General features: G+C 42.2%; 1 protein-coding gene across 1 annotated transcript in view; it reads right to left on the bottom strand.

Annotated features, from left to right (window-relative positions):
* Positions 1-13,640, bottom strand: part of LOC146176363 (uncharacterized) — a 37,395-nt gene that overhangs the window by 21,665 nt on the left and 2,090 nt on the right. Inside the window, exons 2-6 of the mRNA XM_084581288.1 lie at positions 11,585-11,694; positions 9,640-9,680; positions 7,459-7,594; positions 6,424-6,742; positions 3,953-4,106 (exon numbers count right to left, since the gene is read on the bottom strand). Of these exons, the coding sequence (XP_084437414.1) occupies positions 3,953-4,106; positions 6,424-6,742; positions 7,459-7,582 (597 nt within the window). The 5' untranslated portion in view covers positions 7,583-7,594; positions 9,640-9,680; positions 11,585-11,694. The remainder of the gene's footprint in view (positions 1-3,952; positions 4,107-6,423; positions 6,743-7,458; positions 7,595-9,639; positions 9,681-11,584; positions 11,695-13,640) is intronic.

The following is a 13,640-nucleotide window of genomic DNA, read 5'->3' as shown; positions in this document are numbered from 1 at the left end:
TGAGGTTTCCGGCAGATGCCTCACACCTTACATATTACGATATTAGAAGTATAAAACTATTAACAACTGACACTGAGTGAATGAGACAGATACCGGAGAGCACTAGTTCGGGATGAGGTGGAAAATGTGGTTATAAGCGAGACGCCATTCAAAAGGACACTAGGAATGAAAAAGGCTTGTTCGTAGAAATCCTTCATTGAGAAGCTTGAATGCGGATGAATGCTATTGGTAGAAAATGGCTGCATCATGCAAGATTTGCATCATGCGAAATCTCCTCGAGCACTGCCATGAACTGATGACCAAACAAATGGAAGACTTGACACTATTCAAAGAAAAGTTTCTTGCAGCCAAGACGCGATTAGGTGATGATAAGAAAAAAATGATTAGAGATGCAATCCCGCAACTCAAGGTTAAAAAAGCGACTAATTGTTTGAATATAGCATGTTCGCTTTAGCGAGACGGCTTAAGTGAGGAATGTTATGTAGGGTTTAAGAATGAAATTGTGCCAATATTGACTGCGCTTTTATTGTAGCTTATGAAATAAATACAACGCCGCCGTCTTACGAGCTAGCCTATACTATTTTTATTCCAAAAACAGATATTGAGGAAAAGCTGCAAACATTCACAATTTATACTGACCAATTTTTGTGATTAATATCGATTGTGAAATATAAGTGAAAGTGTTAGCCAAGCAATTGAGAACAGTTTGTGACCGCACCAATCATGTGGAATAAAAACGCTTAGTTGCAGCATCATACATACAGCAAGATCGGTGCTCGAATGTTAGATGTAATATGAGCGTGTGGCCTTCCAACCAGATCTCGAAAAAGCGTTAGACTGTGTAGTCCCGAAAATTCGGTTTGCTTTTTAGACCACGCGAATGTAGGATGTTTTTTGAGATTTTATAGCAATGACGTACAGCAGCTAGCCCCATCAGATTAATTGTATATTAATGTCTTGGCCCTTCCATTAGCCTGTAACATTGGCTACGACAGGGCTGTCTGCAGAGCCCCCTTCCTTTTGAATTTAGGTAGACACCCTATGTTTAGGGACGCTGCCAAAGGCTTGAGTTTGGAGGCTGCCGAAGTAATGTTACTTGGGTATACGGATGGTTTAGCGCTCCTTTGCTGTGAATCAGGATGGCATAGGTAAAGTTGTTATGTGAATTTGAAACCTCGTTGATGTAGCCTGAAGTAAACTGAACTAGGCTAAGTGCCTGTGACTTTGGTATGGGGGCTTGGCTTCGTCCCGACTGTTTCGCAATTCTGACCTGGGTAACAACTCCCGGAAAGTATTTAGGAGACGAATTAAACTACTATCGGGACAACGATGCATATTAGGAAGAGCAGGTGAGCGCGGCACGGGAAATAGCAGAAAGGTGTAAAGGGGCACAGTTGTAAACCTTTGCGAGGTCCAGTTTCCTCAACGTGTACGTTTTGTTTCTAGCAAGCTCTGGTACATAATGCAAGTTTAAGACAAGACTGCTACAGGGCCGATGTCCAAAATATACATCGAATATTAGCATTTTTTGGTATTCGCGATTGGAATGATGCAGGCGGACGAAAGTGTGAAAGATAGTGGCATCCAGTTGGGACATCTATATCATCGGCAGCATGTCAAGGGGTTTTTGTTTTTATCGATATCATTTTTGGGAACCATGTACCAAGCAAGGTTGAAACGTGCCTTGCCTGATTTTGTTGTGGGAACAGCGTTTCTCAGGGAGCATTTCTGAGTACCTCAAAGAAGTTGTTGGCAGTATAAACTTTGTTGGGGTGCGTTTCTCCAAAGAATGCTTATGTTACATGAAGCGTAAAAATCTTTACGGTGATCTGTATTATGTTGCTTTTTCTATTTCAATGCACAGAGCCTTGTACTATGAATGTACCAATGGCGACGCTTTATATATTGGCAGACGAAGAGATGTCCAGCCAGGAGCAAATTTTTTCTTTTTCATGTTGCTCACAAAAAGTCTACCAGTTAAGAAAATGTTTTTTTTTATTACCTTCAACTTCCCACTGCCTAATCTTCAGATCACCTGAAACAATATACCATGTATTTCTTCGATTTCAGAAACAGGGTGCATTTTCGAGAAGTTATACAACCAACTATTCAATGAGAGTCTACATTCCATAGCACGGCATCAGGAATCTGTCCATTGAAAGAGATGATGGGATGCAGTTTCATAAATTAACGCTTATGGTTGTCCATCCAATATGGCGCTCCAGAATGGCGCTTTATCACTGTGATCCCGATGCACGACTAGCACTCTTGTGTTTTCGGGAGAATATCCACAGGTTCTTGGAAGTGTTTAAATTGGAACCATGTGCACCCGATTAGAACGCAGGCTGGAAAATGTAATGCAACTGAGGAAAGTATAATCTGTCAAGGCCTGCCACGAATTACTAGTGAAATACTGGTGTCAAGTTTGTGTGGATGCTAATATATATTTTTGTTATCTTGTCAGAGGCATAACAATTCAGTGTAGTGATTAGCACACTTGGCTGGGACCAGGAAGGATGCTGGTTTGAGTCCTCGCGTGGACAAGTCTCTTTACTGATGGACGACAGCAGATACTGGACACATGCCCACACATTCTGTCCAGAGCTTTTTGAACTCTCATAATGACACACTCTGATGACTTCAGTTTCTCACCTCTTTAGGCAAGAAAGGCTTTCGCTTAAATAAAGGAGTTTTCTTCAATGTACAGTCGTGAGCAAAAGTGGTATGCAACACTCAGCCAGTGACAGAGCTCGTGAAAACTGCATCGAAATGCCATCTAACGACTGTGCAAGGGACAGCGACAGTGACACATGCATGTGGATAAAATGGGGCACCGCCACTATTGTCTCGATATTAGATAGCTGTTGCTAGATGAAGTTAGCACGCAGTTTTCTTGAGCTCCGACAGAGACTGAGTGTTGTATACCACTTTTGCTCACGACTGTACAGCCCATTGTTTCCTTCATTGCATTTTTTATGTCAGCTTCCTCTTTCGGGATATAATTTTTAAAATAAAAATACATGCCTGTCTGAGAGCGTAAACTAAATGCAGCTATATATTTTTGGTTTTTTATGTTTTCTCAGGGTGCGACGTGCAGTCCCACTGAAATCTTTCGCCCAGCTTACCGTGCTGAAAATCAAAGCTTTATTTACTGCTCGCTTTTCAAATTTTGAATTTAAAGGATGGTTTGAAAGAACAAATATTACGTGACAAAATCAAATAGCCCTTATTCATGCTGATGAATAAAAGAGGTTCGGAGCCGCAGTATAATTTAGTCATTGATGATACCTTAGCCGAGAAACTGCAAACAGGAAACGATGGGAATTACCTTTAATCTGAGAAGAAACCGCAACAGTGAATGAGGTATCCGCTCCTAGTGCCTTCATTAGCGCAGTATTTTAAAACCACGATCTTGACCTCAAGAGTGCCTAAAACTGTTCATTTATGGCATTGTAAGTCACGTTGCCTTATGAAAAAAAAAAGACGGTTTTGTTACAAAGGGTTCAAGCAACAGCCACTCTTCAAGTGCCTCAAATAAACAGATCTATGCCCCCACGCACAGTTTTTATGATAATGAGGGAATGCAGCAGTTGAACGAGACTGTAATGCAACATTAGAGTTCACTGCAAACGGAATATGCGTGAAAAGAAACTCTAAAGTCCTCAGGGTTAAAGGGAACCAGTGGCATCACGTCATGGCGTCACTTGCGAATTTTTAAGGGCAATATATTATATTCAATGTTCCAGTTCAACTGTAATTGCTCCACACCCATAAATCACAGGCTAGCGTTTGCATTTCACATGTTATACCTGGTGACTGGTATAACATGTAACATGTGCAACATGTTACATGTTATACCAGTCACACTATTCAAACGTCTTTGCTGCATCACTCGGCAATAAAGAGACAAGTAGCGTTGCGCCACGCAGAAATCTGAATGGAAACGACTTACCTTTACAAAGGGAATTGCGGTATGCGCGTACTGTTCGACATCATGTTTTTCCCCCAAGATAATCACAGCGTAGTGGTGGATCATTTCCGTGCTCTTTGCAGTTTCTAACTCTTCCCTGATTTCCATGTTGTTGAACATACCCTTGTAGAGGTGTCTGCACAAGCGAAAGACCAAACGGCCATTAGGCGAATATATATTCGTATTCGTCTCATTCACTTTGAAAGAAATGTGGTCTAGAAAGATTTTATGCCAAGTATTGCGCAAAATTGTCCAAATGCTAAGCACAATGCAAACAGCATTCATGCCTCTCTCTGCACCCGCCTGACAAAATGCATGCAGAGTAACCAGAGCTTCACACTACGGTTTAAAGCATCGAATGCCGTGACGACTACAATCAGCGTGGTAGACACGAAGTGCTTAGTTTTTTATATTTAGTTATTGATATATTATGTGTGTTGCTCAAAATTTTTCCTCAATGGTACGAAAGATTTCCAAATTTCGTCTACGATATACATTCATCTATGTTTTTGGCAAGCTTCCTATTTCAGAAGTTGTGAATAGTTAGTGCGGAAGGGATATTACGCTATCTTAGCATTAAAATACCACCAGGATAACCAATAAGGAGCGCAATAAAGAAAAATGATATCAACCTTGAGGTCCCCCTGCGTAGTTACAAAAGCTGTCAAAGAGATATGTCGTAGTATGTTCGCTTTCTGAAAGAGAGAAAGTAGCGCCCAGACGCTTCATGAATAGGGAATGTTTACAGGTGTAATGAAAAGAATAATCCACTAACTGGCCATATATTCGACAACGCGGGTTATATATGCCTTAACGCAGTGCTTCGCAGCCATGGATGTGTTGGGGACCCCTTGTGGATCAGTGGAAGAGGCCCCTTAAGAGTTGAAGGTCCCTTAGACCAGGCAGGGGGGAGGAGGGGGGGGGTGATTTTTTGTGACGATCTTGTGTGGGCTTTTGCCGCGTTCCGGGAGCAGATCGGAAAATTAGAATGAGTCAACAATAAACCGATATCTAATGAATGCGCAAGGATGTAGGGACTTGTGGAAGAGGCAACGTGTCGGCTCCAGACTGCATGCCGCTAGAAGGGATATCACTGCTCTCGTGTCTTTGCTGCTCAATCGTAAGGCACCCGAGATGCTTTGCGTCGCTGCCCCGTTTTTCCATGAAACCATATTAGAATTTCGTCGATTCCGGCGTTAACAAACGCGGCAGACACACTATGTCCCTCTCTCTCATGCGCGTTCTGCGTTTCGGCACTCTTCTCGCATTGTGCTCACTCTGAAAAACAAAATTGGGCATTGAATCTCTGTGATTATAGCTCTCCGAATTGTATCTAACAAGGCAAGTGCTATCGCGTCGCCATTATTGTTTCGTAGTCATTGGTATTGGGAAATCTAAAATTGCTTCGCGCACACCCTGTACGACAATGACGACCGTGCTGACGCCTTGCGGTAGCGCATCATTACGCTAGCGTAATTATGTTTGTCGTCATTTAAAGGCGGTCAATTTTTTGAAAGCACTACACCATATGTTGGTTGCTTACATCCAGTAGTTACTTTATAAACGCCGAATGGATTGCATACATAAAGTTCGGTTTTTCCAATAATTGAAGCTGTGCTCTGAGAAAAAAGTGTCGATGAAAACTTGTCACATATCCTTGCGTCCTAAAATTAATGAAATCGTTGGAGAATTGTTCATCTTAATTGTTCTTCAACATTTCTCACTGAGAAATTTCAGTACTGTTATTGTAGCAAACAATCACTCTGTAACCGCTGGTTTTCAGCAAAACGTCGATGACTGTTATCAGCCTTCTGAGTACTGGTTTAGACATATAAAAACAAGAAGTTCATGTGCACTGCAGGCTGCGTGACCATATACGTTATGGTAGATGTGGTAATATTTTTACCTTTATATACCTATCTTGTATTATGCAATTATTGTTAAAATTTTGTCCTAAATCTCTAAGCAGGTAATTCGTGTATATACTGAATCATACGAAAGACGCCCATATTTTATCACATTAGCGATCAGTAGAATAAATTTCGAAGAAACTACACTTTTTCGCGGTAGGCTGTAACCCCATGCAAAAGCAAGGGATGCCAGAATCGCTACGTGGCCATTAAATAATGTTATTATACTTTCAGCTGGTGCCTTGAAACATTTTTCTGATATCTTGATGCTTGGGATAATAAGATTTAAAAAGTATACACTCTGCGAAAACCTTAAATGTAAGGTTTTTTTTTCCAAAGCCGAATAGAGAGGATTGTGTTGAGTCGAGCAATTCCTAGCTTTCCCATTTAGTGCCAGTGGGCGTCCTATAGCGAGCATACAATTTTCAACACCAAAACTCTACGACACGGTAGGAACATGATATACCCCGTCAGAAAGCTCCTAAGATTCTGTGCATTTAACAAATTGATTACGATGATATTCAACAGTGGGCCGAAACTTACTCGACATGGAAGGACAGGCCGCAAGCAGTCAAGCTGTAAAGCCTGCATGAATTCTTAAACATCTCGAAGGGCCTGTCTGTCAGCACGGCTGCCAATTTTTTGTTGACGACTCGAACGTGCGTGTAGACCACAATATCGCAGACTGAGTCAGGGGGAAAAACTGGAGCCAGTAATGCAGGGAAGCCAACCGAGCATAACAGTGGTGGCGGATCTGCCGTGCTCAATTTTTCTGTACTTGTTGCCGTCGTCGTAGTTGTCGCTTTTGTTGTCGTTGTAGTCGTAGTACTCGTCGTCGTGGAAGTGGGCAACGTACTGGAGGCTGCGTGCGTTGTTTACACAGGAGGAACCATCAGACTTTAATTGCTTCACACTAGCGAGGGTCGGTATTAATTATTTCTCGAAGAAAGATTTACTATACTCGCGGAATTTTTTTCGTGGCTAAATAGTCAAAGCTGAATAGAAGAAAAGCACCCATTAATGTGCAACAGACTACTATAGTCTCTTCAAATATTTTGCGGACCGTGTTATGGGTTATTATTACACTGAGGAAATATTCAAATGATTATAAAATCAACATTTTACTACAATATATATCATTAGAACGTTAGTTGCAATACTTTCTCTGTAAAATACGCTGTGCAAATGTCGATGACTGTGCCATCTGTCGGGAATCTCACCAAGCGTAAGTGCGGTGAGAATGCTATGGCCAACCGCCGGCTTCGGCACGCTTTCGCAATGCGCTAGTATCGACAACGTACGTAGCATGGGATATCCAGAAACGGCGCATTTACGTTCACATAGTATTTAGTGGTGTAAAGGAAGACATTCCTGCGAAGGTGGCAGGTCAAAAATTATTATTTACTGGCTTTCTTGAGTAGCACATTGTAGAACGACAGAGTGGTGGGTAGTCGCATATAATGTTTACTTGCTTCTGAATGCATACACTTGCTGTTACTGATTTGCTGAAGCTGTTTAGTAAGCCACCCTCAAATTCAGCGAACGTTTTGAAAACATTCGCGAGCGTGCTAAGCATACTCGTTTCAGCGATTTCCCGGGTGGTCGTGAGGCCTCCTGGCATTCCATTTGTTGCAACGAGGTGTCCGGGAATGGAACTTCCGATGAGGGCTCTGGTGGATTTGATTGATCGTTCTTTGGACATTTCCCCGAGAGTCTGCAAATATCCCGAAAAAGATGATTTGAGCCACTGTACAGAGCAATTGATGCACAAATATATGGTATGGCTCCATAACATATTCTAGAAACACCCGAAATATTAAGCAGATTTGTGCTGAATTCTTTATATTCAATAAAAGACTTAGAATTGACTGCGAAGAGTTGTGAAAAGCAGTTAGACGCCCTCAAGGTTGCCATCGGCAGTACAAGCACTACGAAACAAAACTTTGATGTAGAAGCCACGAAGGAAGACTGTATAAACGCAGTCTGATTTCTAAGGTTTTTCTCACACATTAGGGCAACGATATAAACCTGAAACGCTTGGAGAACATCCTATCATAAAATAAATCTCAACGGACCCTCATGTTTCGATGTGTTTATATAAGACATAAAACGTTTAGTTTAAGGCACTTGGCTTCGCAGCAGCTTCTAGGTTAATATTATATGCTCATGCTACCAGCTCTTATAAGAAAAATAAAATGTTCGTAATGATATAAATAAAAAAATTCGACAACACACAGAGCACTGTGAACGTGGGAGAATGCGAAAGCCTGATATTGGTATGATTCATGACCATTGATAATGTTTAAACATACTCTATATTTTAGGGTGTATTATTAGTAAAGTGCTAAGCAGTGCTAGGTTGCACGATGCGTATGAGCAATGACTACATAGAACGTAACCACATAGAATTCATGACAGTATATATAAAACCTCTAACATAGGATATAGCACTGTCCAACGGCGAGGTGATGGCATTCGAAGTTTGTGTCATCGATGCCGTCGCCACCGGTATATGATTCAGTGCCCCGCCATCTCAACTGCAAAATAATGCACGCCAGATGCATGCTACTGAGGAAGAGTGCAATACATGCTGCCTATGGTGACAGGAGAGACATGGTCTTATTTTGACCAAGTCCCACAAACTAGCCTGCATGGCCTAAGAGAAGCGTCTGATTTGTGATTACAGTGTCTCGGTGAGTTCGATTATCATCTCAGACATGCTACCGAAGTTGGCAGATCGTGGAAATGTGGCCATAAGGTGTGGTGTCATTGTGTCACTCAAAACAGCCAACCGAACAATGGCCTGCCAATGTCACTTGCCAACTATCCCCTCCCGGAAGTCTGCTCGCGAGGAAGATCGGACAGGTAGGCACACAGGCATGACATCTCCTAGCCTGCGATCCATCGCAGCGGTAATGTGGCTAGCCGCTTTCTTGAAGCGTTTGAACAAAAGGCTTCTGCGGGAGGAATTGCTGCTGAGCGCTTGGCAGGACAAGGGGAAAGGTGTCCAAGCAGTGCGGGCTCTTTGCTCTTCTTTCTGCGCTACCGGACCTGATTCGCGCTTGTAAAGCAAGCTGCTGTGCCTATATATATATATATATATATTTCATATGCTTTCTCCCACATCGTCACCCATCATAATCTTCTTTCTCCCATTCCCCTTCCCCAGGGCACAGAGTAGCAGGCCATATTTTTATCATTCCGGCCAAACTCTCTGCCTTTTCTTTCAATAAATCCATCTGTCTATCTTCCCGGACCTGGAAGGAACAGGTTGATTTGGTTATTGGGTCGAAAACCTGTTACTAGGTCCATTGTAGACTCAGGTGGCTCGGATCTCGAAGTCGAGGGCTCGAGTTGATTTAACCTTGCTTGCAAGGGGTGGGCTGACTCGCTCTACACCACTGCAGGAAGCATGCGAACGCTATCGAGAGGAGTTGAAGAATAGTGAGAGAGGAGAATAGTATGAAAAACTCGAAGGCATACGCTGGGGGAAAACAGTAATGTGACGCCATTTTCTCGTTCTTTGTCTCGATGCGATGCGCCGCCGCAATCGCTGCTCGTCGCGTGGCGTTCACGTAAACCCGGTAGGTTTGAGTCCAGTTGACTCGACCCCAGAAATCGAGTGCATGTAAACCGGACTCATGTCATCGACCTTAAGGCACCGGCCGGGGATTTGCTTTTGTTTCTTTCTCCCATTTTTGTACACGCCGAAAGCCCTTCTTTTAGTGGCGCTAGCATGCTTTTGAGTTAAAAACTTACGTCGTAATTCGTTGGGGTGTCTTCCTTGTTCAGGTGCAAGTCTATAAGGAGCAGCCAGGGGAGAAAAACATCTCAAAAAGGAAATAGTTTCCCATTTCATTTTTTTCTGTCGCTGTAAGGTGCATTATCAGAGGCCGGATGTTTAAGAATCATCTCGGCTAAATCTCAGCAAGCTTTCTAAACAGTCAGAGATTGAAATCCAGTTAAACAGAGAGGACCCTGATGGCTTTTGGCTTGACAGAGCAGTTTTCTAGCCTGCAGTATTTTTTCATTGCAAAGCTGATTCCACTGCTACAACTGCCAAGATGTTTTTTAAACATTGGTTTCAGCCACAGACTGTCAATCCAGACTTTGCAAATCGTGTTGAAGAACAGCACAGTAAAATATTTGCGTCAATATATCATTTGAACAGCTTTCTTTACCGGCCGTGGAAGAAAGCTGCAATGTCACTAGACACTGGTGTCATTTTGCGCTGATGTACGAGCATATTCCCATCTCTAAAGACAAGGAGATTTAGTTCTCTGAGAGGCGCTGAAGTAGCAGTTGCTGTGCGAGTCATGTTTTAAGGACGGTGAAACAAATTATTTTAGGTAAACGGTACATATGAGGAGACATTTCAGTCAGCTTTTTTCCGTTTCCCAATCAAGCTATTTAAGAAGGTAGCTCTGTATTTACTAATAATAGACGTTAGACAATAGGAATAAGGCGAATGCACCACACGACTCTGAACAACGCAAAGCAGATTATGGTTATTGTCTATTTTAACGGCTTGGTTACATTTAGCCACCGGGTCATGTATATTATTCGAATCGAACTAGGTGCCTGTGGTGCGTGGTCGTATTATATCGGCAACAAAAACAAAATTCTAAGGCTTCATATGCATTACGGCTGAAATGTGTGCACATAACTGGGCGAAATTGAATACTTAGTCGCGTTTAGCTCCTCTCTCAATTTTACTGAAGTCCTTTAATTTTTACGATGCCCTAAGCTGATTGCATTAGTTGGTTGTTATTTTATGTGGTTTAACGTTACAAACCGCTTAGGCCGTGATGAACGAAGCAGCTGAGGCCCCCAGAAACTTGGACCAGCTGGGGTTTTCAAACGCGTGCTGACATTGGACAGAACACGGGTGCTTTGTTTTTCGCCTCCATCGAAAAGCGACCTTCGCGGCCGGGATTCTATCCCACGTCCTTCATCTCAGCAGTAGAGTGCCCTACCTCTTGAGCTACCATTGTGGAGCTCCCAAAATTTGAGGCCGTCTCTAATTTTAGGGTGGACTCCCAACACACAGCTACGTTGGCTTTCAGTTCATGTCGGCTTTCCTAATAGGGTGTTATCTCTCACTCTCTACCAAACTCTCTCTACCAAACTCTAGAATTCTCTACCAAGAGAATTCTAAGAGTTGTTCGCTTGCTCCTAACAGAGACAAAAAGATGCCATCAAGACAGACTCCTGGGTTGGCCAACTTTTGTGCCCTTTCTAGTTCAAACCGGATTAGACATACTGGTCTCTGTCGTCGCTCTGATTTGTGACTGAAAGTGGTTCAGTGCCACTGCACTCTCCATAAGCATCGTGTGCAAGTGGTCGCTTTCACAACGTGTGGCAAAGTTAAAAGCAGTTTGCCACAGAAGCAGATAGTCATTGCACAAGCATGCGAAAATTTTATTAACTCTGTCAATTCACACATCTGAATCAGCGGCTCGTTCAATTTCCACGAAGTATATATAGGCCCCTCGCAGGACATACTTATTAAAGTAAAGCAACTTTCAGCTATGCGCCTTTTCTAAATGCAACTTGCGAAATCACTTGACAAATCCATTAATAATAAAGTGTATTATTTTTGAGCGTATGTCATGAAAGTAGCACGGAAATCTTATGATTGCATAATCTTCGTTAATTGCTAGCCTAAGTGAATGGTGCATAAAATTAACAGAATAGAACGTACCTTCTGCAATCGCACCAGAATATAATAGCGCAATCACACAGGCAATGACCAGGCAGAGTGAAGTGGTGATGAGGCAGCAACTGATGATAGTTTGATTGCGCCTAAAACCTCTTCATGTATGTACATGCGAACAAAAAGGAAACAAATCGATGTCTTTGGTAAACAGCATGTGCTATTCAAGCAATTACCTAAAACGGCGATTTATTTTCCAGGTTAAACCTATAAAGGAAGCTAGAATGCACTGAAACTCTGAAACGCCTGAGTATTATTTATATTTTCGATGTTCATTATTTTAAAATCAGCTGTGTCACAGTTCGGCCTTAGAAGTAAAGTAAACCATTAAATAAAGAAGGAATGTCAACACACTGTTGCTGGTAACCGAATTTTTGAATTCCATATGTCGTGAGACTTGCTCGACTAGATCGGCTAGAGATGCTTTAGAGAACCATTCTGTTTTGAAGCGTGTTTCTTTTGTGCGTGAATTACACACAGTCCATGAGCGCCACCGAAAAAATTATACCGCAGGTACAGAATCCTGTACTATAGGGTGGCTCAAGATTTGCATTAGCAGTAGACGCGACGGCGTTTTGGAAGCTTTTCTCTGTGCGCATTACTTTTATATTTTATTTTCTCCTTTTAGCCTTTTTTTGGTGAAACGAAAAGCACAGCATGTATCAAATATCGGTGGGCACCTGCCATTATCTGCATTTATTGAGGTACATTGCCCTCGGTTCGAATCCTTATCACTAATTAGTTTCCAATTATCTGATTCCTTTTAAATCTGAAGTGAAATGATATGGCACCGTAAGCAGAAAGAAAAATATTTTAATACTTTAATAATTTGCTTTATAGGAAAGGAAAGGCGCTGCCACACTTCTCCGCGGACTCCCTACCTACGCTGCAAGGAAACGGAGGAAGCTGGATGTGAAAGTGGAAAGAGAGAAAGAGCTACCGTAGTTTTGGCCTGTGGAGTAATTTCGACCACCTTTAATGTGTATTGACATCCCAGAACACGGTTGCCTCTCCGTTTCGCTTTCATCAAAACGCACCCACTGGTGGTCGGTTTTCAACTCAAGTATTGCGGCACAGTAGCTAGGCGTCTTAACCACTGAGACACCGCTGTGTCAATATTTTGAAACGCTGTTAATTGCGTGGGAGCTATAGTGCAGTTCCATCGGTCGGCAAGGCTTTTCAGCTATAGTATATACAGCTCCTTCGGTCAAAAAGTAGCCGTCGTCGTATAGTAGTACGAGTCGTGTCGGAATAAACAAGGGTGTGTAAAAAATCGTATAATGTAATATCTGTTCCTAGTGATGTATTGGTAATTTTAGTGTGATAGGCGATCACTTTTTAACAAAATCAGTTCAGAGTTGTCGAAGTGTTCACAGTAGAAACTAATGCTTGATGACGGTAATTAAGTATATTTAGAAAATAATTTGTTCAAGTCGTTCATAAAATAAATTGAAGAATATAATGATATATCTCGAAAGGTGACCAACTGCTCCGAATGAAAAACTCATGTTTGCTGATGCTAAGTATTGGTGTGCGAAAAATTCAAGTAAAAATAAAATACCATATATTTCATATTTCAATTTTACTTGTAAACACAGAAACGATCAAGTTGACCAGCAAGTAGATCCAAATGGGATTAATCTGATAAGACGCCACTTCGAACAAAGAACCATTGAGTAAAAATTCTTATACGAAATAACGTGCCTGCCTTTCAATCAAGTTGGTGATTCATCAAGCAGACATCTATGAAGACGTCCCAAAAACCGCCTAGTAATATAGGGCTAAATAAAGTTTTTCCTCCTCCTCCTCCTCCGCAATGAAGTAGGAGGCTGCTTTGCGATAGCCTCGCCGTGGCGGAGCAGTGATTACGGCGCTCGACGCCTGTGCCAAAGGATGCGGTAATGTAGGTCACGGCGGCTGCTTTTCGATAGAGGTGAAAAGCTAGGCGCCCGCGGGCTGTGTCTAATCAGTGCATGTTAGGAACCCCAGATGGTCGAAATTTCTGAAGCCCTCTACAACGCCTTTGTTGTTGCTGTTGTTGTTG

Source organism: Amblyomma maculatum, chromosome 10, assembly GCF_055883805.1.
Source record: "Amblyomma maculatum isolate TAMU_Amacu chromosome 10, ASM5588380v1, whole genome shotgun sequence".
NCBI classification, from domain to species: Eukaryota; Metazoa; Arthropoda; class Arachnida; order Ixodida; family Ixodidae; genus Amblyomma; species Amblyomma maculatum.
Note: the sequence above shows the minus strand (reverse complement) of the source record. Positions and strands in the feature narration are given on the sequence as shown.